General features: G+C 35.7%; 1 protein-coding gene across 2 annotated transcripts in view; it reads left to right on the top strand.

Moving 5' to 3' along the window:
* NDUFS4 (NADH:ubiquinone oxidoreductase subunit S4) overlaps positions 1–24,076 on the top strand; it is a 114,318-nt gene that overhangs the window by 23,001 nt on the left and 67,241 nt on the right. For both annotated transcript variants that reach the window (XM_004737895.3, XM_004737894.3), the window contains exon 2: positions 19,967–20,045. In XM_004737895.3, the coding sequence (XP_004737952.1) occupies positions 19,967–20,045 (79 nt within the window). The remainder of the gene's footprint in view (positions 1–19,966; positions 20,046–24,076) is intronic.

The raw sequence follows: 24,076 nt of genomic DNA on the forward strand, positions 1-24,076 counted from the left end.
CTCTTTTTAAAAAGATTTTATTAGAGAGGGAGGGAGAGACAGAGAGGGAGAGGGTGAGCAAGCATGAGCAGGGGGAGGGGCAGAGGGACAAGCAGGGCTGTGGGCTCCATGGCAGGACCCTTAGATCACGACCTGAGCAGAAGTCAGATCCTTAACCAACTGAGCCATGTATGTGTCCAAACAGTATAGTCTTTGAAGTGGGAGATCCTAGGTCCATATGACCTTGAGTGTTTTAAAAGTGTAGGCTGCTGAGCTTGCTAAATTGTTAAGCTTTCTTCAGTGGTGCCCATATGGTTTTCCTTGCAATCATAGATTTCAAATATCATTCATTTTATCAAGGCTATATATATATATTTTAAGATTTTATTTATTTGTCAAAGAGAGCACAAGTAGAAGGAGCAGCAGGGAGAGGGGGGAGCAGCAGGCAGAGGGAGAAGCCTGATTCGAGACTTGATACCAGAACCCTGGGATCATGACCTGGGCCGAAGGCAAACACTTAACTGACTGAGCCACCCAGGCATCCAAAGAAAAATAATTTCAGTCCTGCTTTACACCATTCAAGAAAATATATATTTTTAAAGATTTTATTTATTTATTTGACAGAGACACAGCTAGAGAGAGAACAGAAGTAGGGGGAGTGGGAGAGAGAGAAGCAGGCCCCCTGCAGAGCAGGGAACCCGATGTGGGGCTTAATCCCAGGACCCCCAGGGATCATGACCTGAGATGAAGGCAGATGCCCAACAACTGAGCTACCCAGGCACCCAAGAAAATCTTTTGATATACATTTTGATAGTGATATTTGGAATTCATGTCTATAAGTGATGTGGAAACAAAGCAAAAGAAAATTTCTCTACTACTTACAGCACACTGATGAGTCCTTGAAACAGAGTAACCTTTCTCTAGAAACTCAGCTGTCTTGATGTTAATACTTTGCTAAGGGTAAGAGGCAATCTTACCCTGACTCCCCAGAATCCTTTAAGTCTTCTTTAACATATAAACATTCCTTTGGAACTGTTTTTTATCTCTCTTCTGCAAGTTTTAGTTTGGTAACCATCCTCTAAGCGTATGGCCCACTGAGACTTCTGAAGGGTCTCATGACTGAGTTTTTCTGATCAGTAATAAATGACCCTTTCCTAACAATAGCTAGCCCACTCAAGGTACTAGAAACCTTGCTTCTAAAATTCCTTAGACTTAAGCTATCCCTGACCTCCTCCCAACTTCAAAGTATATAATTGGCCAATCTCTATGATCCCAGTACAGTTCTTTCTGCCCAGAGATCCTGTCCTCATGCTACTGAGAATATTAAAAAACACCTTTTGAGGTTCCTCACTTGGGCTCAGGTCATGATGTCATGTCGGGGTCCTGGAGTCAAGGCCTGCATCTGCTCTGGGCTCAGCAGAAAGTCTTGTCCCTCTGCCCCTCCCCCTACTTGTACTCTCTCTCTTTCTCTCTCTCAAATATATAAAATCTTAAAACAAAACACCTTTTTGCACTAGAGATGTCTGAAGAATTCTTTGTGGGCCGTCAGCTCCAAATCCCGCCGCTTCAGACAACATACATAAGTAGCCATTTTTGGAGAGCACAATTAACCATCCATGGATATAGATTAAAGTGAACTTGTAGGTATTAGATGGTGCTATTAATACTGAAGATTTATTTTTCCTTACTTCAGCAGCTGGACTAGCTAACATTTATTGAGTCTTGACCAAGTGCCAAGCACTTACTAAAAGCTTTATATACATTGTCTCATTTAATCTCACAGTAACCACATGCAGTGAGTAAAAATATGGTCTACATTACTTTTTAATGTAATATTTTGAAGAGATAATGCAGTTATAGACTTCTGTATAAAGTAAATTGTAAGAGTCTTTTTCATACCTGTTTCTGATTTCTTTTGCTCCTTTATCACTGCTTTCCCACTCCCCAATAAATCATTGTTACTAGTTTCTTATGCTTGGAGTTTGTGCATATTCAAGCAAATACATTTTTATTCCTTTCCATTTTTCTGTAAATAAAGCATACTAATAATATTTTTCATTCTTTCAGTTTTTCAACTTTTTTTTTTTAAGTAATCTGTACCCAACATGGGACTTGAGCCTACAACTCTGAGATCTAAAGTTGAATGCTCTACTGAGTCAGCCAGGTGCCTCAATTTTTCAACTTTTTATTAAAATCTTGACATGTATAAAAAAAAGGTAGACTACAGTGAATCTATAAGCCCACCACCTATATTTACCATTGTTAAGATTTTGGTGTTTTTTTGCTCATTTTGCTTTTGTGTAACATGTATATGGGTAAGCAAAGTGTGTGTGTGTGTAAATATATATATAAACATTTATATATTTTAATGATATAGTATTTATCATTTATTATATTAATGAAAATATATAATATGATATATAATATATTATATATAAATTATATAAATTTATATATTTAATGAGATATATTATAAAATATATTTAATGATTATATTTAATGAAATGGAATTATTATTAAATGTATTTAATGTATGTATATATATTTATATTCCATCCCTGAATACTTCATATTTTAAGTAAATTACCACTAGTCAATGATGGATTTTAAGCAAAGGAGTGGAATGATTGGGCGTAATTACTTGGTGAAGTGGAAGATGCCTTTAAGAATAATAAGACTAGAGTCAGGGAGACCAATTAAGTGATTGTTGTGTTAGTTGAGGTAGGAGGGAATAAGGATAGAATCAATGGATTTGGTATTGCTTTGTATTTAATTGGACAGAAAAAGCTGTTTACATTTTTTAGAGAAACTCTGGAAAAGATGTGTTTGTTCATCTTTTGTAGGGTTCCTTTTCCTATCTTGCCCCTAAATGAGCTGGTAGTGTTGTTACTAGAGGGAGAGAAGTGAACATTTCTTTGTACAGCAGGCACTCCATGCCAATTACTTAACATGCTATTTAATTCTGCCAGTCATTCTGTGAGGTATTATTATCCTTATTTTTGCAGATGAGGAAATTGAAGTGCAGAGTTGTGAAGTAATTTGTTCAAGATCATATTGCTCTTAAGTGGTAGATCTGGAATTTTAACATGGGTCTGCTGATTCTGAAGTCACTACGTGACCGTTTCTCAAATTGTTTCATGAAGTTTAAAAAAAAGTTAGAGTTTTTTTCCTTCTGAATGTATTTGTAATTATTCCTAATCATGTAATCATCAGCCTTTAAGAAATTGTGTGCCCAAGAGTGCCAAGTTTGCTAAGGGACAGATACTTCATCTTTGAATTGAAGAGTAAGCAGTACTTACCAACTAGCTTTCTCTGTGATGGAGTATTGCTAGATGATGAATATGAATCTGTTCAGTTTTCAGGTCTTGTAATTTCAGGTTAGATTTATTGTATATTATCATATAAATATATATTTATGATAAATCATAATTCCAGTGGTTTTATGGCAGTTAGAAGTTTTAAACTAAAAGATTCCTAAACTGAAGGAAATAAGCAACAATTTAGAATACTTCAAAGTGAAGATAAATGAGGATAAAATACATAGCTTCCCCTCTCCCCCCAGTTAGTTAAGCTGTCCCAAGACGAAACAGTAGTATTAAAGCTGGTATGAAGCAAATCATCTCATAGTTCATACCTGTAAGCTTTGGAGCTATAAGAAACTAAATCATGTTGCCCTTAAAGACAAAAAAAAAAGTGACATCTTGATTCACTTGAAAATGGTACACTCTTAATATGTAATACTCCCGATCTCAGTCAATGTGAAACAGACATCATACAATTTAAATTCTCATATGGCATTCCCTAGAGAAGTACATGAGTAGAGAATTGTATCAGTCAAGATACTAAACCCCAAAATATCTGTGGCTTAAACTAACAAAGATTCATTTCTTGTTCTTGTTTCATGACCCTAATTGGACAGCCAGAAGCTGTTCCTCCACCATTTGTCCTCACTTGGGAAGTGAGACTAACCCCTGTTGGTTTCTCTGACAGGGGAAAAGAGGCATTGATGCACTGACTTTTTTAAGGCTACTAGATAGTGTCACTTCTTTTTCTTTCATTGGCTGAAATAAGTCATATGCCCACACCAAACTTCAGAGATAGCAGTGAAGTGTAATCTTACCATATGCTTGGAATGAGAGCTAAATTACTGGGCATAACTATAATGATTAACACATAAGCCTTATGAGGATTATAGAGAATTTTTTTTTTTAAGTTTTTATTTAATTGTCAGAGAGACAGTACTCACGTGTGAGTGCAATAGCTCCGGGAACAGCAGGCAAAGGTCTGAGCAACAAGCCTGATGCAGGGCTTGATCCCAGGACCTTGGGATCATGACCTAAGCTGAAGCCAGACACTTAACCATCTGAGCCACCCAAGCATCCTGAACATAGATTATTTTGTGTGGTTGATCAATAAATTAAGACCCCCCCCCCCACTTTTTAAAGATAGTACCTATGAAGTAATACTAATGTGATGAATTAAGGATCTTGATGCTAAAAGGTAAACAAGGTAGATAACTGAAAATGTCTAGTAGTTATTTATTTGACCAGTCAGTTGGTTTATCTGGGCTTGCTTTACATTGTGTTCTATTCTTTATAACTTCATAAGTATATTAAGAAGTTTTGCTTTTAACCACTATTAATGACATACAAAGTGTAACTGCTGTGTAAAACATGTTGAAAAATGGTGCTAAAGCAACAGTCTGAAAAATCACTAAAGTGGTAATTTGTATTAAGTGTGTTAGTAAAGTTTCACTTATTTTGTGTTACAGACATGGACTAGAGATTTTTTTTTTTGAAAAATATGCTACCTGAGGCAGTAGAGAGAGTGATATATTAAAGTTCAGCAGCTTCAATTTGACCTTCTAGAAATTTGTAAAGAGATGAGTTATAGATAGACTTCTGCATACATCCATGAAGAAGCTTTTTCTAGGCAAAGTTGTACATCTTTGGCTTTGACAGACTTGTATGTGTATTCCTCCTTATTAGAGGTTGTAAACAGGATCAACAGTTTCTTTACAAGGCATACTCTTTTTTAAAGATTGTAAAATACACATAATGCAAAATTTACCATTTTTAAACATTTTTAAGTGTACTTCAGGGACATTAAGTACATTCATATTGTTGTGCAACCATCACCACCATACATCTCCAGATTTGTTTTTTTATCTTCTAAAACTGAAACTATCTACTCATTAAACAAAAACTCTCTATTCTCCTCTCTCCGTAGTCCCTGGCAACCACCGTTGTACTTTTGTTTTTATGAATTTCACTACTCTAGGTACTTCATATGAGTGGAATCATACACTGTCTTTTTGTGACTGACTTATATCACCTATTACTTCTTCAAGGTTCATCTGTGTTCTAGTGTGTGTCAGAATTTTCCTTCCTTTTTAAGACTGAATAATACTTTGTTGTGTATGTATGTATATGTATGTGTATATATATATATGTATATATATAGTATATATATGTATACGTATATATATACACACTAAGTTATTTTTAATCCATCCATCTGTGGGTTTCTTCCCCCTTTTGGTTACTGTGAATAAATTATAAAAATTAGTGAACAAATAATCTAGTCAGGTCCCTGCTCTCATTTCTTCAGGATATGTATATGGAAGTAGACTTGCTGGATAATATGGTAATTATTAATTTTTTAATGAATTGCCATACTATTTTCCATAGTATCTGTACCATTTTACATTTACCACCAGCAGTTCCATTTTCTTCACACTGTGCTAGCACTTGTTCCCTTCCCTTTGCTCCCTCCCTTCCTTCCTCATTCTAATGAGTATCTAATGAGTTGTACCTTTTGTTTTTGATTTGCATCACCCTGATAACTAGTGTTGTGTTGAACAACTGTTCATGGGTTTATTGTCCATTCATATATCTCCCTTTGAGAAATGTCTGTTCAAGTACTCTGCTCATTTTTGAATTGGGTTGTTATTTTGTTGTTGAATTTTGGTGGTTCTCTATATATTCTGGATATCCCTTTTCAGACTATGTAGTTTTCAAATACATTCTTTTTTTTTTTTTTTAAAGATCTTATTTATTTATTTGACAGGCAGAGATCACAAGTAGGCAGAGAGGCAGGTAGGGGGATGGGGGAAGCAGGCTCCCTGCTGAGCAGAGCACCCAGTGCGGGGCTCTATTCCAGGACCCCGGGATTATGACCTGAGACAAAGTCAGAGGCTTTAACCCACGGAGCCACCCAGGCACCCCTTTAGATACATTCTTTAGCCAATTTCTTTTTCTCACTGCATTATATTCCATTGCATAGCTCTACCACAGTTTATCAGTTCACCTATAAAAGGACATTTTGGTTGTTTCCAGTTTTTGGCAGTTATGAATAATGCTGTGATAAATATTCTTGTACAGATTTTTGTGTGGATATAAAGCTTTTAATTCAGTTGAGTAAATACCTAGTAGCACAATTGCTGGATCGTATGTTAAGACCTTGTTTAGTTTTAAGAAACTGCCAAACTGTGTTCCAAATTGGCTGTACCATTTGTGCTTCCATGAACATGAGTCAGACTCCTTGTAGCTCCACATGCTTGTCAGTATTTGGTGGTTTTTTAAAAATTTTATTTTATTTTATTTTAGCCATTCCACTAAATGTGTAGTGGCATCTCATTGTTTGAGTTTTTAATTTCCTGATGAAATATGCTGTGAGACACCTTTTCATATGCTTATTTGCCATCTGCATATCATCTTTGGTGAGGTGTCTGTTCAGATCTTTTGCCCATTTTTTAACTGGGTTGTGTTCTTGTTGAGTAGGAAGAGTTCTTTATATGTTGTAGATACAAGTTCTTCATCAGATAATGCGTTTTGCAAATATCTTCTTCCAGTCTGTGCTTGTCTTTCCACGGTCTTTAAGTACCATCCACAGAGCAGAAGCTTTTAATCTTCATGAAGTCCAACTAATACATTTTTTCCTTTGTGGATTTTGCTTTTGGTGTTGTATCTCAAAACTCAGAAGCAAACCGAGGTACCTGGAGTTTTATGCTCTTTTCTAGAAGCTTGATAGTTTTGCTTCTTACATTTAGGTTTATGATCCATTTTGAGTAAATTTTTGTGAAAGGTGTAAGGGCGGTGTATAAATTCATTTTTTTGCATGTGGATATATTCCAGTTCCACTTAATGAAAAGATTATCTTTTCTCCATTGGCCTGCCGTTGCTTCTATCTCAAAGATAGATCGGTTGACTTTCTTTGAGTAGTCTATTTCTGGGCTCTTGGATATGTTCTGTTGATCTACTTGTTTATTCTTCTGCCAATGCCACACTATTTGGTTACTGATATATGTAGTGAGACTGAAATCAGTGTTTAATCCTCTGATTTTGTTACGTGTTGGATCTGTAGATCAAGTTCGGAAGTATTGACATCTTTCTAAGATTGAGTCTTCCTACCAACGAACACAGAATGTACCTTGATTTATTTAGAGATTTTGTGCTTTCATCAGTTTTCTAGTCTTGTTTCATATAGATCTTATATGTATTTTGCTACATTTACATCCATGTATTTATTTATTTTTTGATGGTAATGCAAATGGTATCATATTTTTAATATCACATTCCAGTTAGTCATGCTGGTGATATAAGAAAGCAATTGGTTTTTTATGTTAATATATCTCAGAAATTGCTCTTATAATTACTTTATAGTTCTAGGTTGTTTTTTGTTAATTACTTGGGATTTTTCTTTATAGATGTTGTTGTCCTCTGTAAACTAGGACAGTGTTTCTTCTTTTGTAACATACTTCCATATCATTTGGGATATCCTGCCTTTATCCAGTCTTAGGAGTAGTTACTCATCATTAAGTATGTTAGTTGAAGATTTCATGCATATGTTCTTTATCAGTTTTGGAAGTTCCCCTCTTTTCCTAGTTTGCTGAAGAGGTTTTAGTATGAATGGTTTTGGATCTTGTCAAATGCCTTTTATGTGACAATGTGAACATGTTTTTGTTTGTTTGTTTTTTGTTTTTAGCTTGTTGATGTATTGGATTATATTAATTGATTTTTAAATATTGATCCAGCCTTGCATACCTGGAATAGATCCCATTTGGTCATATTGTATAAATCTTTTTATTTTGTTGAGGATTTTTCATCTATGTTTGTAAGAGATAATGGTCTGTAGTTCTTTCGGTTTTTTGTTTGTTTTTGTTTTTTGTGGGTTTTTTTGGTGTTGGTAGTTAAGATAATGCTGGTTTCATCAAATAGGTTAAGACACATTTCCTTCTGGGGGGATGTCTGGGTGGCTCAGTCGGTTAAGTTGCTGCCTTTGGCTGAGGTCATGATCCCAGGGTCCTGGGACTGAGCCCGGCATCGGGCTCCCAGCTCAGCAGAGAGCCTGCTTCTCCTTCTCCCTCTGCTTGCTTCTCTGTCTACTTGTGCTCTCTCTGTATCTCTCTGTCAAATAAATAAATAAAATCTTAAAAAAAAGGGGGGGGGCGCCTGGGTGGCTCAGTGGGTTAAGCTGCTGCCTTCGGCTCAGGTCATGATCTCAGGGTCCTGGGATCGAGTCCCGCATTGGGCTCTCTGCTCAGCAGGGAGCCTGCTTCCTCCTCTCTCTCTGCCTGCCTCTTTGCCTATTTGTGATCTCCCTCTGTCAAATAAATAAATAAAATCTTTAAAAAAAAATACATTTCCCTTCTGGAAGAGATTGTAGAGAATTAGTATCATTTCTTAAATGTTTGGCAGAACCAGACTGTCTGGGCCTGATGCTTGTTTGCTGCTGCTTCTTCTTTTTTTTTTTTTTTTTTTTTGTAAGGTCATGAATTACTTATTCAATATCTTTAATAGCTGTGGGCCTATTCGGATTATTTCTTCTTCTTCTTCTTTTTTTTAAGGTTTTATTTAGTTATTTGACAGACAGAGATCACAAGTAGGCAGAGAGATAGAGAGAGAGAGGGAAGCAGGTTCCCCACTGAGCAGAGAGCCCGATGTGGGGCATCCCAGGACCCTGGGATCATGACCTGAGCCGAAGGCAGAGGCTTAACCCACTGAGCCACCCAGGCGCCCCAGATTATTTCTTCTTGTATGAGTTTTGGTTGTTTGTGTTTTTCAAACAATTAGTTTAATTCCTCAAAGTTACCACATTTGTGAGCACAGAGGTATTTATAATATTTTTTATTATCCTTTTAATGACTATGGTATGAATAGTGATGACATTCCTTTTGTTTTTTTGTTTTTTTTGTAAAGATTTTATTTATTTATCAGAGAGAGAGAGGGGGAGAGAGCGAGCACAGGCAGACAGAATGGCAGGCAGAGGCAGAGGGAGAAGCAGGCTCCCTGCCGAGCAAGGAGCCCGATGTGGGACTCGATCCCAGGATGCTGGGATCATGACCCGAGCCGAAGGCAGCTGCTTAACCAACTGAGCCACCCAAGCGTCCCGACACTCCTTTTGTTTTTGAAATTGGTAATTTTTGTCTTGTGTTTTTTTTTTCTTGGTTAGTCTGGCCAGAGATTTATCACTTCTTCTGATCTTTTCAAAGAGCAGGTTATAGTTTTGTTGATTTTTCTTTACCAATTTCCTGTTTACAGTTTCATTGATTTCTGCTGTAACTTTTATTATTTTTTTCTTCTGCTTGCCTTAGGTTTATATTGTACTTTTCTATAGTTTCCGTTGGTAGAACCTTGGATTATTGAATTTAGACTTTTTCTTTTCTAATCTATGTATTAATGCTAAGTTTCTAAACTGCAATTGCTGCATCCAGCAGATTTTGAAAAGCTGTATTTTCATTTTAATTTAGTTCAGAATATTTTAAAATTGCTTTGAGGCGTCATTTGACTCAGTTTCTTTAGAAGTATGTTGTTTAATCTCCAAAGAGTTGGGAATTTTCCAGTTTTCCGTTACTGGTTTCTAGTTTAATTCCACTATTGACTAAAAGCATACATTCTATGATTTCTTCTTTTATTTATTTATTTATTTATTTAACAATTTTTAAAAGGAATTTATTTATTTATTTGAGACAGAGAGATACAGAGAGAGAGAAAGAGCATGAACAGGGGGAGAGGCAGATGGAGAGGGAGAAGCAGACACCCCACTGAGCCAGGAGCCAGATGTGGGATCATGACCTGAGCCCAAGGCAGACGCTTAACTATCTGAGCCACCCAGTTGCCCCTATTTATGTACTTTTTAAAATATTTTTATTTATTTGTCAGAGAGAGAGAGTGCGCGCACAAGCAGAGGGAGAAACAGGCTCCTTGCTGAGCAAGGAACCTGAAGTGCGGTACTAGATCCCAGAATCCCTGGGATCATGACCTAAGCCAAAGGCAGACACTTAACCATCTGAGCCACCCAGGTGCCCTGATTTCTGTTCTTTTAAATTTGTTAAGGTGTGTTTTATGGCTCAGAATGTGACCTCTTTTTATTTCAACTGTATCTTTACTGATGTTCCTTTGGCTGGCTATGTACAGATTACTTGAAAATAATTCTTTTTTTTTTTTTAAAGAAGAGTGTTAAAGTCTCCCAACTATAATAATGAATTTGCCTTTCTTCTTGTAGCTCTTTTGATTTTTGCCCCACATATTTTGACCTTCTTTTGTTGGGCATTTATACCTTAAGGGTTGTTAATGTCTTCTTCGAGAATTGACCCCTTTCTCAGGATGTAAATACCCCTTTTTATTCCTGGTAATTTTTTTAAAGTGATCCCTACACCCACCGTGGGGTTCAAATTCATGACCCTGACCAAGATCAAGAGTCATTTTCTCTATCGAGTTAACCAGCCAGGTGCCTCTAATCTTAATAATTTTCCTTGTGAAATTTAGTTTTTCTGAGATTAATATTATTATTACAGTAAGATTTGATTACTGTTTTCATGTTTTATCTTTCTCCATCTCTTCACCTTAATTCTATCTGTATCTCTGTATTTAAAATGGGTTTCTTTTAGGCAACATACAGTTCAGTTTTTGCTTTTTAAATCCATTCTGACATACATTCTCTTTCAGTTGGTGTATAGTTGGTATTATTATGTACTGTGTATATATATCCTCTGCTCTCTTTCTCCCTTTTTTAGGTGATTTTTGCCTTGTTTTCTGAGAGTCTTTTATATATTCTAGATATTAGTGTTTTAACCACTATGTGGATTGTACTTATCATATCTGATATTTCCTTTAGTTTGTAGTACCCTTTGTTGTTCAGAAGTTATTTTGCTTTCACAGTTTGTGGGTATTGTGCTTTGTGTCTTGGTTGAGAAAACTTTTCCATACAAATGTTATTTTAAAAAACCCTTTTATTTTAGTAATTTATACACAACACAGCGTGTGTGTGTGTGTGTATCCATCTGGAGCTCTTTGGTAGATGGTATAACTATTTTATAACCGGATTTAAACATTTTTCTTCCATGAAAGGCTAGCCAGCCGTTTCTGTATTACTTATTAAATAGTCCATCCTTTCACCACTAATGTGAAATTGTACTTTTATTATATAATAGATTTACAAATCTACATTATCTGTTTTGGCACTATGATCTGTACTGTTTATTATCTGTGTGTCGGTGTCTGTATTAATACATTTTTTAATTATTGTAGCATATTAGTTGGAAAGGTAGATCCTGCTTTCTAGTTCTTTTTCAAAATATTCTTGGTTATTTTTGTGAATTTTTTTCTTCCCAATGATAATTAACTAATTTACATTAGTAATTGACATTTTTACAGTAAATTTGCTTCCAGTTATTTATAAGACATTCTAAAGTACAGCAACTCAGTTCCTGCCCTTAAGGCATTCCAAACCAGTAGTTATTTTTTCTTGGCCAGTATACTCAATGATTTGACCTTTGTAAATGTGAACTTTTCATATAGTCATTGTGTTTTGTAATATAATTGCTATCATCAGTATGACATCTGTTTTCTTATTCCCATTTTTTTACCTCAGTTCTGTTTATTTTGATAACCTGTTATTACAAACATGGGTAGATTAGTTTCTCCTTTCCTTTACATTTTCCGTCATGCCCTCCAATTTCTTCATTATCACCCTCCAAAACATTGCCCACATTCTCCTTTTACTCCTCAGTTTCATTCCAAAGTCTGTTATGTAAGCATAATTATCCCTCTTATGCCTCTTGCACAAATCTTTCCTTCATCTGTTGGATGACACTCAAAGGATTAGTTTTAAGTTTTTGGCTTGAGTTGTGTGCAGAGACACAACTGCTATTAGTCCATGCTACAAGTTCCTCCTGGCTCAGAAGAATGGGGAAAAGGATATCTACGAACAGGAGTCCTATAGGTAAAGATTAGAAATTTTGTGATAAATCTGAATTAGAATCAGGGAACTTGTTTGTGAATAGATTATAAGTTATTGTTATTTCTGCTGAATTTAACCAGAGTATTTTGTAACATCCTTTCCTTTCACTCCCTATATTTTCACAGAATATTAAAATGGTTCCTTGGAGGCACTGGGTGGCTCAGTCAGTTAAGCGTCTGCCTTTAGCTTGGGTCTTGATCGCAGTACCCTGGGATTGAGCTCCCACATTGGGCTCCTTGCTCAGCGGGGAGACTGCTTCTCCCTTTCCCTCTGCCTGCTACTTTCCCTGCTTGTGCTCTCTCTCTCTCTCTCTCTCTGTGTGTGTGTCAAATAAATAAATAAAATCTTTAAAAATAAGTAAATAAAATGGTCCCTTGACCCCCTTATCTTTATTTTTTCCATTAACAATTCTTTCTTGCGTCTCTCTAGTGAGTACAGTATTATGACAGTTTAAGTTTTCTCTGTTGATTTAAGATCTTGAAAAGCTTCAAGATCATTAACTTGAAAGTGATTGACCCAAATGCCAGCATATTTTAAGGCTGAGATAATTATTATGATATGGAAAATGTACATATGTTTTTATTTTAATATTTCAGTTAGAACTTTTAGTAATATTTTCTTGTGGTTTAACACTTCTCTGTGGAACTAAACACTTTCTGATTTAATGGGAATTTGGATTATAATTCAATGTCCAATAAATTGACAACAGATATAATTGGTTTTAATCAAATGGTTGAGGATTAATTGATTCCTTAATAATTTCTATAGGATTAGGAATTTTACTTTGTAAGTTGATCCATTCATTTCTGGTTTTTTGAAGTTAGTGGTTCAATTTGAATGTTTATAAAATCATCTTCAGTTATTTGTAGGGATGTTTTTATTATCTATAGTTGGACACAGGCTACCCCAATATTCAGTTCCTTAAAACCATAGTAGTCATTTGTTTTGCTCACAGATCTGCATTTTGGGCAGTGTTTAGCAGGGAAGTTTGTCTCTGCTCCATGTAATGTCTGCTGGGATGGCTGGACTTGGGCTGGAGGATCATTCACATGCCTGGCAAAGCAATGTTAGTTACTGATTTCTCCTCATTTGGGTCTCTCTGTGGGGCACCTTGAATTTCCTCACAACTTGGTAGTTGGATTCCAAGAGTGAATATCCAAAGAAGCAATGATCTAAGTGACAGGAAATGGAAATTGCTAGTGTTTTAAGGCCTGGGCCTAGAAATACAAATAGCCTCAGTTCTGTATTATATTGACCAGGCAGTCAGAGCGCTCAGATTCTAGGAATAGAGGACCTGCAACTCTTGATAGGAGGGATGAGTGTCAGAAAAATTTGGAGCCGTGTTTCAAGCTGCTACAAGTGATATGGGAATTTTATTCTCCTTAGTTGATAAAGTTAGTTTGCTTCAAAGGGAGAATAGTGTTAGTACTTTGAATCAGTACTATTTATTCTTATTCAGACACTGTTTTCCATTGAAAATGGTTTCTTTTTATCTTTTCACCATTAAGACTTTTTGAAGAGTGTATTTTGAAGTAATAAAAACAGTATTTGCAAATGTAAATGAGGAAAATTATAAAATGCCAATCAAAGAAGTCAAAGATCCTAATATATATAGACTGGAAGACTCGGTATTGTTAAGATGCCAGTTCTCCCCAACTTAATTAGTAGATTCAACACAGTCTCAATCAGAACCTCAGCAAGCTCCCTTTGTGGTATCAAGAAACTGATTCTAAGCTTATATAGAAAGGCAAAAGACTCCAAATACTCAATGTAATAGTGGAGAAGAATAACAAAGTCAGAGCAATGGTACTGACTTTACTTCGCAGCTAAGGTAATCAAGACAGTGTAGAATTGGTGAAGAACAGATAAATAGATCAACAGAACATAACCAAGAGCCCAGAAATAGACTACTCAGATAAAGTCAACCGATCTATCTTTGAGATAGAAGCAACGGCAGTCTAATAGAGAAAAGATAATCTTTTCATTAAGTGGAACTGGAATATATCCACATGCAAAAAAATGAATTTATACACCGCCCTTACACCTTTCACAAAAATTTACTCAAAATGGATCATAAACCTAAATGTAAGAAGCAAAACTATCAAGCTTCTAGAAAAGAGCATAAAACTCCAGGTACCTCGGTTTGCTTCTGAGTTTTGAGATACAACACCAAAAGCAAAATCCACAAAGGAAAAAATGTATTAGTTGGACTTCATGAAGATTAAAAGCTTCTGCTCTGTGGATGGTACTTAAAGACCGTGGAAAGACAAGCACAGACTGGAAGAAGATATTTGCAAAACGCATTATCTGATGAAGAACTTGTATCTACAACATATAAAGAACTCTTCCTACTCAACAAGAACACAACCCAGTTAAAAAATGGGCAAAAGATCTGAACAGACACCTCACCAAAGATGATATGCAGATGGCAAATAAGCATATGAAAAGGTGTCTCACAGCATATTTCATCAGGAAATTAAAAACTCAAACAATGAGATGCCACTACACATTTAGTGGAATGGCTAAAATCCAAAAAACCAACAACACCAAATAGAAGCATATGGAGCTGCAAGGAGTATGACTCATGCTTTCATGGGAACACAAATGGTACAGCCAGTTTGGAACACAATTTGGCGGTTTCTTAAATCTAAACATGGTATTAACATACAATCCAGTAATTGTGCTATTAGGTAGTTATCAAAATGAGTTGCAAACTTACGTCCCCACAGAAACGTGCACATGAATGTCATTACCAGAAAAAACCTTAATGTTGATAAACAGATGAATGGATAAACAAATGTGGTATATATATTTTTCAAAGTTTTATTGCCTTAGGGTTTTTTTTTTAAGTTTTTTTTTTTAATTTATTTATTTGACAGAGAGACATCACAAGTAGGCAGAGAGGCAGGCAGAGAGAGAGAGAGGAGGAAGCAGGCTCCCTGCTGAGCAGAGAGCCCAATGCGGGACTCGATCCCAGGACCCTGAGATCATGACCTGAGCCAAAGGCAGTGGCTTAACCCACTGAGCCACCCAGGCGCCCTGCCTTAGGGTTTTAAAGAAAAAAAGATTATGAGTTACTATTACATAGCATTTCCAAAAGGAATTGTTAAAGTGGAACTATACTTTATTCCAGTTATTAGAATCACAGAGTCTCATCACTAAAAGAAACTTGAAAGCAACAAGTCCTCATTTTGCAAATTTACAAAGAAGGAAATTGAGGTACAGAAAGGTTAAGTGATTTGCTCGTAGAAATAGTAGGTACTAAAACCAGAGTTAGAAATAAGACCTCTTGAGGTGACTGGGTGGCTCAGTTGTTAGGCATCTGCCTTTGGCTTGGGTCCTGATCCCAGAGTCCTGGGATTGAGCCCCCATGTCCAGCTACCTGCTCGGCAGGAGGCCTGCTTCTCCCTCTCCCACTCCCCCTGCGAGTGTTCCCTCTTTGGCTGTGTCTCTCTCTGTCAAATAACAAATAAAATCTTTAAAAAAATAAAATAAAAAAAGATCTCTTATTTTCTATTTCCAGGATATCTCATTTTCTTATGGGAAACTTGTACCAAAAAACTAAATATAATAAATAGCTTGCTCAGTAATAATTACAGCCCTCATAGTTTATTCTTTGGGCTCAGAATTTAAGTTGACTCTTAAGAAACCTGGAAATGTGAAAAGGCCAATTAAGACAACAGGTAGGTAGACAGAAAGGCAAGTTCATGAGGCAAATAAAATTTTTAATTTCTCAAAAATAGGTACCAAATAGCAAAGTTAAAATTACAACCTATTTACTAATGATTATATATTGATCATTCCTACACATATACTTTTTAAGTGTTGTGATACATTGCCCAATAACACAAGATTATTTATATTTTGGCAGTTTTTGCCTTTGGCTCTTTGGAATTTGTGCTATTAGGACCATGGGTTTACAAATACCTATTTGAGTCCCTGTGCTCTCTGTTGACCCAAGGACCCGATGTGGGGCCCGATCCCAGGACCCTGGGATCATGACCCAGGCGGAAGGCAGCTGCTTATCTGTCTGAACCACCCAGGCACCCTGAGTCCCTGTTTTCAATTCTTTGGGGTATATATTGAGAAGTGAAATTGCTGAATCGTGGTAATTCTGTGTTTAATTTTCTTAGGAACTGCCATACTGCTTTCCATAGCGACGGCATGATTTTCATTCCCATCAGCAATGTACTGTGTTCTGGTTCTTTATATCCCACCAACACTTATTTTTTTTTGAAAACCATCCAAATAGGTATGAAGTGATATCTTATTGTGGTTTTGATTTATATTTCCCTAATGATTAGTAATATTGAGCATCTCTTGCTACTGGCTAATTATATATAGATCTTTGGACAAATGTCATTCAAGTCCTTTTCCATCCTTTTCCCAGGTTGGTTTGTTTGTTTTTTTTCCCAAAGATTTTATTTATTTATTTACAGACAGAGATCACAAGTAGGCAGAGAGGCAGGCAGGGAGAGAGGGGGAAGCAGGCTCCCTGCAGAGCAGAGAGCCCGATGCGGGGCTCCATCCCAGGACCCTGGGATCATGACATGAGCTGGAGGCAGAGGCTTTAACCCACTGAGCCACCCAGGTGCCCTCTAGGTTTTATTTCTTGTTTAATGTTTTTATACTCTTATTAAAAAACACTTTATTTACTGCTGCCAATTTACTGATGTGACATTGTTTAAAGGCTAATCAGCAAATAGATATTTGCTATATAATTTACATTTAATCTAAAATTAACTGTAGCTTATATTTTATAGGTCTAATTAATTAAGTTTACTATGTTTGTAATTGACTCTAGATCTCTGTTGCTACCTTAACTATTTATAATTGGAGGAAAGTTTTTCCCTACATCTGATTTTTGATTTAAAAAAAAAAAATTGCTGTTTTGGGATGCTTGGGTGGCTTAGTCAGGGCTTGGGTCATGATCCCAGGGTCCTGCGATTGGGTCCTGCCTCTGGCTCCTTGCCTAGCAGCAAGCCCAATGCTGGGCTCTATCCCAGGACCCTGGTATCATGACCTGAGCCAAAGGCAGACGCCCAATGACTGAGCCACCCAGGTGCCCCTTTAAAGTTTTTTCTTACAAAATGTTTTAATTGTGATTTTTAATTCTTTCTGGTAGGATTGTTTTACTTAACATCTTTTACCACTTTTTTATTATTCTTTTATATACAGTCTGATAAAAATACGAGATTTTTTTGTCTGTGTATTTGTTTATAAAAGTTATGTTTCCAGAAAGTGATGTATAGCATCATTCTTATGGTTAGTTGGAGATAAATCTAAAAATTTTAAAAATACATCCTTATATATGCTTTAAAAAATTTAAGTTATGACTAGTATACAGTAAGGTTTTATTACACAGTTTAAGAGAAATTTGTTTAAATAAAAATCACTGTGTAATCTGAAGTTCCACAGTTCATGGATTATAGAGTTTTAATCTGTGTAGAATAATTTGCAGTTTTGATCTAGCACTTCTCTTCATTAGAGGAACTCTGCAGCTTCATTTTCTTGAAATGTAGCTATGTTTTTAAATATTTCCAGTATTTCAAATTTTCCTGAGTTCTCTTATCATTGCCTAATTTTTTTCTTATATGGATTTGGTTAAGAGTATTCAGAATGTTTTTATTGTCATGTTATTGGTCTTAATGATTTCCATAGTAAATAGATTTTTAAAAGAGCTAATGATACTCCTTTAATACAACAACCAACACATGTATTTTAACTATTTGTGTAAATAATTTAAAATAATTTCCATGTAGATGTATTTTGTGTATATGTATTTCTTAGAAGGGTATTCAAAGTAATAAGGATTTAGGGGCGCCTGGGTGGCTCAGTTGTTAAGTGTCTGCCTTTGGCTCAGGTCATGATCCCAGGATCCTGGGATTGAGCCCTGTGTCTGGCCCCTACTCAGGGGGAAGCCTTCTTCTCTCTCTCCCACTCCCCTTGCTTGTGTTCCCTTTCTCTCTTTGTCACTCTCTTTCTCTGTGTCAAATAAATAAAATCTTACAAGTAATAAGGCATTACATTAATTTTGGGAAATAACTTACAGATTTTTTTCAAAATACATATTCATAAAACAAAAAAGTCTTTGTGTTATCGTTATCTTTAAATTACACTATTGGTACGTAGATTTTCTATAAAGCTGTGTACACCATAGCTGTTGAAAGTTGAACTTTTACATGAAATTTTTGCATTAGAACTTGGGGCACCTGTGTGACTCACTTGGTTAAGTGTCTGCCTTTGGCTCAGGTCCTGATCCTAGGGTCCTGGGATTGTCTCCTTCTGCCCTTTCCCCTAGCTTGTGCTTGCTTTCTCTTTCTCTAATATAAATAAATAAAATCTTTAAAAGAAATAAAGAAGAAAGAACTTAATACTGTATATTCTGTTGGTTTTGAAATTTGAGTTATGATTGTAAGGACTCATGACATGACATAACATGACTCATGATTGAGTCATGATAAGCTAACTTTCAAAAGAGAAATCTACATAAGATGGCTTAATATTTTGGAAAATGTAAAATGTTAAATTTAATGATCAGCGACAGTACAGTATTGGTTAGTATAGACTGCAATGTATATATGAAGTAAAAAAACCCAAAAACCTGTTCTCTTTAAGTGATTTCTTTGGGATGAGGGTCAGATGATGCTAATATAAAGGAGCTAGCTTTGGTGCCCATTTTATTTCTGACTTAATATTTCTGTTTTAACTGTTTAGACTTTCTTCAGTTCTGTGAATGAGATACAGGACTAAACTAATAACATTAGTTAAGATGATCATAGAGGGTACCTGGGTGGCTCAGTCGTTAAGTGTCTGCATTGGGCTCAGGTCATGATCCCAGGGTGCTGGAATCGAATTCTGCCTCAGGCTCCTGCTCCCACTCCTACTCCCCCTGCTTATGTACTCCCCCTGCTTATGTTCCCTCTCTTTCTCTATCAAATAAATAAATAAAAATCTTAAAAAAAATAAAATGATGATAGAAATAATTTCTATTTAAACTACTTTTGTTTTGAAATTAGAATGAATTTTGAGCATTGTGTGAAATTAAGAGTGTTAAGTGAAATTAGTGTTTCAAAATTAGAAACTTTGTTAACATTATATAATTTTTTTTTTAAAGATTTTATGTATTTATTTGACAGAGAGAAATCACAAGTAGATGGAGAGGTAGGCAGAGAGAGAGAGAGAGGGAAGCAGGCTCCCTGCTGAGCAGAAAGCCCGATGTGGGACTCGATCCCAGGACGCTGAGATCATGACCTAAACCGAAGGCAGCGGCTTAACCCACTGAGCCACCCAGGCGCCCCAACATTATATAATTTAGTTCTATGATATTTACTTTCAGCCATGAAGTATATGATTGAGATTTTACTTTTTCTTCTGTGGTCATTTAGGAATCAGCATTCTAGAAGGATTGATATAGCTTTGTATTTTTCATCATAATGGTGACAAACCAGCTACTGTACACTGACAGAGTTTGGTACTTGTCACTGACGGCTTTTCTGTGACAGAGAGCCTATAGACTGACATAAAGTGCAGCCTGTTGTGAACTCTTAAGTGAGTCTGCCAAAAACTCAGCAGACAGAACTAATTGGGGAGAAAAAGGATTTCTGTGCCCTCTTCTCTTTCTTTCTATTCTTTTTTGTTTTATAAGACAGATATTGTTAAAGTAGCTCATTTGTGTAAGATTTGTCTGCCTCTCTTTTCTCATTGCACGGATCATTTTTTAACTTACAGTCTTGCACTGCAGGTCATTAAGCACTTCCACATGGAGGCTGGCACAAGACCAAGCTCGAGACAGGCAACTCATAACAGTTGATGAAAAATTGGTAAGAATTTTCTATTATTACTTTGCTATGATTCTGCCTTCAGGGTTCTTTTTGTACAGTATCTTTTCAGAATGGTGTTTTGTGTTCTTCCAAGAGAGTGATTTGAATTTAAATTTCTAGATTGTATATAAATTTTAACAGAAAATAGTCATCACAAAAAGATAATTTGTGCTAAGCATTATACACAAATATTAAGTCATATGCAGATATTAACAGATTAAAATTGCAAAAACCTTCATTTTTGTGGTGTTTATAAATAGCAATCAGAACATTTAAAATTAATGTATATGAATTGAACATGAATATGAATATAAATATAAATGAATATGTGTGTTCTTTATTTTCTCACTATACTGCTGTTAAATTAAGTTGTAAGACACTTACCAGGTAGTACCTAAACTTAAGTATATTTGGTTTTTATGAAACTAATTATTGTTGTTGTTACTGTATGTGTATATGTGTATGTACACACACATTACATTTCTGCATTATGTATGAGAGATTACAACTAGCAACAAATAAATAGTTTTCTGTTAATTAGCAGATAGAATTATGGTACCATAACTTAAAAATTTTTTCTATGTGTGATGTTACTTTAGATGCAACTTATTATTTATGCTTATATTGTAAAATAGCATAAATTTTGTAATATCTAAGACTTGTAAAAATATGTAATAGTGTAAGGGTGCTTCCATTTTTTATCTGGTTTATCATCAAATGTATGGGTGTGTTTCTTAAATACTCTTCATTCATTTATACATTCTTTTATCTCTCAATTTTGACTGTAAGCATAGTTTAAATAATAGGTCACACTTAAAGATAAAAACACTGTTTATACCACTAAAGATATAAACAGATATATAAATAGATAAGTAAACAGACAGACAATGGATAGGTAGTTTGGAAAACTCTGATCTTATGCTTAAGGCTGGTTAGTTTTATCTTTAAACTGCCTCTTAGTTCTGCTTGCTGACATTGCTGTCATCCTAGTTTAGGCTGCTACCATCATCTTTCACCTGGATTGCTGCAGTAGTTTTTAAATTGATCTTTATAGATACTTTAATCTTCCTTTAATTCATTTTCCAAAGGATAGACAGGATAGTCATTCAAATGCTGGTTTTATCACTTCTTGTGTAAGAACTATAGGTTTTCTTACTGACCTAAAAGTAAACTTTAAAATCCCTGCATGGTTTTCAAGGTCTTACATGATTAAAGTCCTGCCTTCTTTCCTAGGTTTATCTTGTACCGCTGTGTTTTATATACTGTGCTCCAGCCACACCAAACCCGGAACTTGCTGTTGCTTTCCCTGCTTCAGGGCATTCACATTCCAGTTTATTCTGCCGAGATGCTTTTCACCAATCCCCTAGTTCTTATCCAGGGACCTTCTGCCTGCTCTTCAAGTATTAATCAAACACCACTTGCTTAGTCAAGTATAAAAGAAGTGAGATGGTATGTGTGTAAAAGGAGGATGATTTACACATGCCATATGTTCATTAATTAATGAGGGTACTATTCTAATTTTTCCAGTGACCATTTTAAAAAAGAGGTTGGCTTCTTGTTTTAATATTGTGGGGTTCACTCTTCATAAGATTTTCAAGTTCTATAGAGTTTATTAGTAATGGTTCTAAGTTCTCTTCTTTCTAGTTTGAAGAATAAGTGAGGTAGCAGTCTGTTGCTCTAAACAAGATGCTGTGAGTCTTACCAGAGAGGTAAACAGACTGCTTTGAGTTTTGTTTTTCTCTTATTAAATCAGTTGCATACTTTCAATGAATTTTGTTGCCCTGTATAGATTTTTCCCAGCTTTGTTACGTCTTACTTTTTTTTTTTTTTTAAAGATTTTATTTATTTTATTTGACAGAGATAGAGATCACAAGTAAGCAGAGAGGCAGGCAGAGACAGGGGGAAGCAGGCTCCCTGCTGAGCAGAGGGCCTGATGCGGGGCTCGATCCCAGGACACTGAGATCATGACCTGAGCCGAAGGCAGTGGCTTAATTCACTGAGCCACCCAGGCACCCCTGTTATGTCTTTCTTGAAGTGTATTAGTCAAAATGTCTATTCCAGCTGAAATCAATTTAAGTCTTACTTATAAATTATTCATAGTTACTGAAGTAATATTTAAACAGATAACTGAATTTTCAAACATGAGTTTTAGCCATTCTTTCAGGTTTATATTAAAATGCAAATATTAAATAGTCAAATAGGTAACATAATGTTGATAGGGGTTTCAGGTCTTCTTGTTCCCACACACTACCTACTGAATGAAAGGTTGAGTTGATAGCATAAAGACAAGACAATTGGCTGAAGATATTTGCAGAAATATTAAGTAATTGGAGTTAATTATATTTGCATTTTGAACAAGAATTATTCCAAAAATATGTAGTAGCCCCCCTCATCCTTATCCACAGGGGATGCATTCTAAGACCTCCAGTGGATGTCTAAAGGCACAGATAGTACCAAACTCTGTATATGCTATGTTTTATCTATATGTACATACCTATGATAAAGTTTAATTTATAAATTAGGCACAGTAAGAGATTAACAACAACAATAATAGAATAATTATAACAGTATACTCTAATAAAAGTTATGTGAATGTGGTCTCTCAGAATTTCTTACTGGACTGTACTCACCCTTCTCGTGATGCTGTGAGATAATAGAATGCCTCCATGATAAGATGAAGTCAGGTGGATGATGTAGGCATTGTGACATAGTGTTAGGCTATTATTGACCTTTAGATAGCTATGTTAGAAGGAGAATCATTAGCTTCCAGACCGTGGTTGACCGTGGGTAACTGAAACTGCAGAAAGTGAAACCGTGGATGGGGACGGAGATTTGGAAAGATAATTTAACCTTCTGTCCTTTTTTATTAGACTGAACACCTGGCTCTCAAACTTCTGTTTAAAAATTTCCAGTTAACTCATTCTCATTTCTTTTGAGGCTACTCTTTATATTACTTACCAGCCATAATTATTAGAAAGCTATTTCTTACTAAGAAAAAAAAGTCTTTTCAACAAATGAAGATGGAACAACTGTATATCCAAATGCAAGACAAAACAAAAACCCTTCATCCATACTTTGTACCATATGCAAAAATTAACTCAAAGTTCTAAATGTAAACTCATAGTTGTAAATGTAAAACTAAGAAGTATAAAACTGGTAGAAGAGAATGTACGATAGACTCTTTGTAATTTTGGGTTAGACATTTATTTTACTATTTTTTTCCCAAGATTTTATTTATTTATTTGAGAGAGAGAGAGAGAGTGGAGTGAGTGAGTGAGAGTACAAGCTGGGGGAGGGACAGAGAGAGAGGAAATAGCAGACTCCCCACTAAGCACGGAGCCCAACGTGGGGCTCAATTCCAGAAACCTGGGATCATATCCTGAGATGAAGGCTGCTTAATTAACTGAGCCATCCAGGTGCCCCCTAGACATATATTTTATAGATACAAACCAAAGTACAATCCATTTTTTAAAAAACTATAAAGTTGGGGGGTGCCTGGGTGACTCAGCTGGTTAACCGTCTGACTCTTGATCTCAGCTCAGGTCTTGATATCAGGGTCATGAGTTCAAGACCCACATTGGGCTCCATGCTTGGTGTGGAGCCTACTTTAAAAAAAAAAAATTATAAAGTTGGTTTTCCTTATAGTCAGAAATTTCTACTCTTTGAGATTGTTAAGAATATGAAAAGACAAGGCACAGATTAGGAGAAAATATTTACAAAACACTTATCTGATAAAGGAGTTGTATCCAGAAAGTCAGCAACATTTAAAACTAAATAATATGATTTTAACTCAAATAAAAATGAGCACTTTACTCAGGAAATATTCAGATGGCAAATGAGCATATGAAAAGATGCTCAACATCATTAGTGATTATGGAAATGAATATTAAAATTACATTGAGATACCACTACACATATATCTGAATAGCTTAAAAAAAAACTGACCCTACCAAGTGCTAGCAAGGATGCAGACCCACTGAAACTCTCATACAGTGCTGGTGGGAATGCAAAATGACAGCCATTTTGGAATG

The sequence above is a fragment of the Mustela putorius genome, unplaced genomic scaffold (assembly GCF_011764305.1).
Source record: "Mustela putorius furo isolate JIRA1106 unplaced genomic scaffold, ASM1176430v1.1 tig00000407_pilon_pilon_pilon, whole genome shotgun sequence".
In the NCBI taxonomy this organism is placed as follows: Eukaryota; Metazoa; Chordata; class Mammalia; order Carnivora; family Mustelidae; genus Mustela; species Mustela putorius.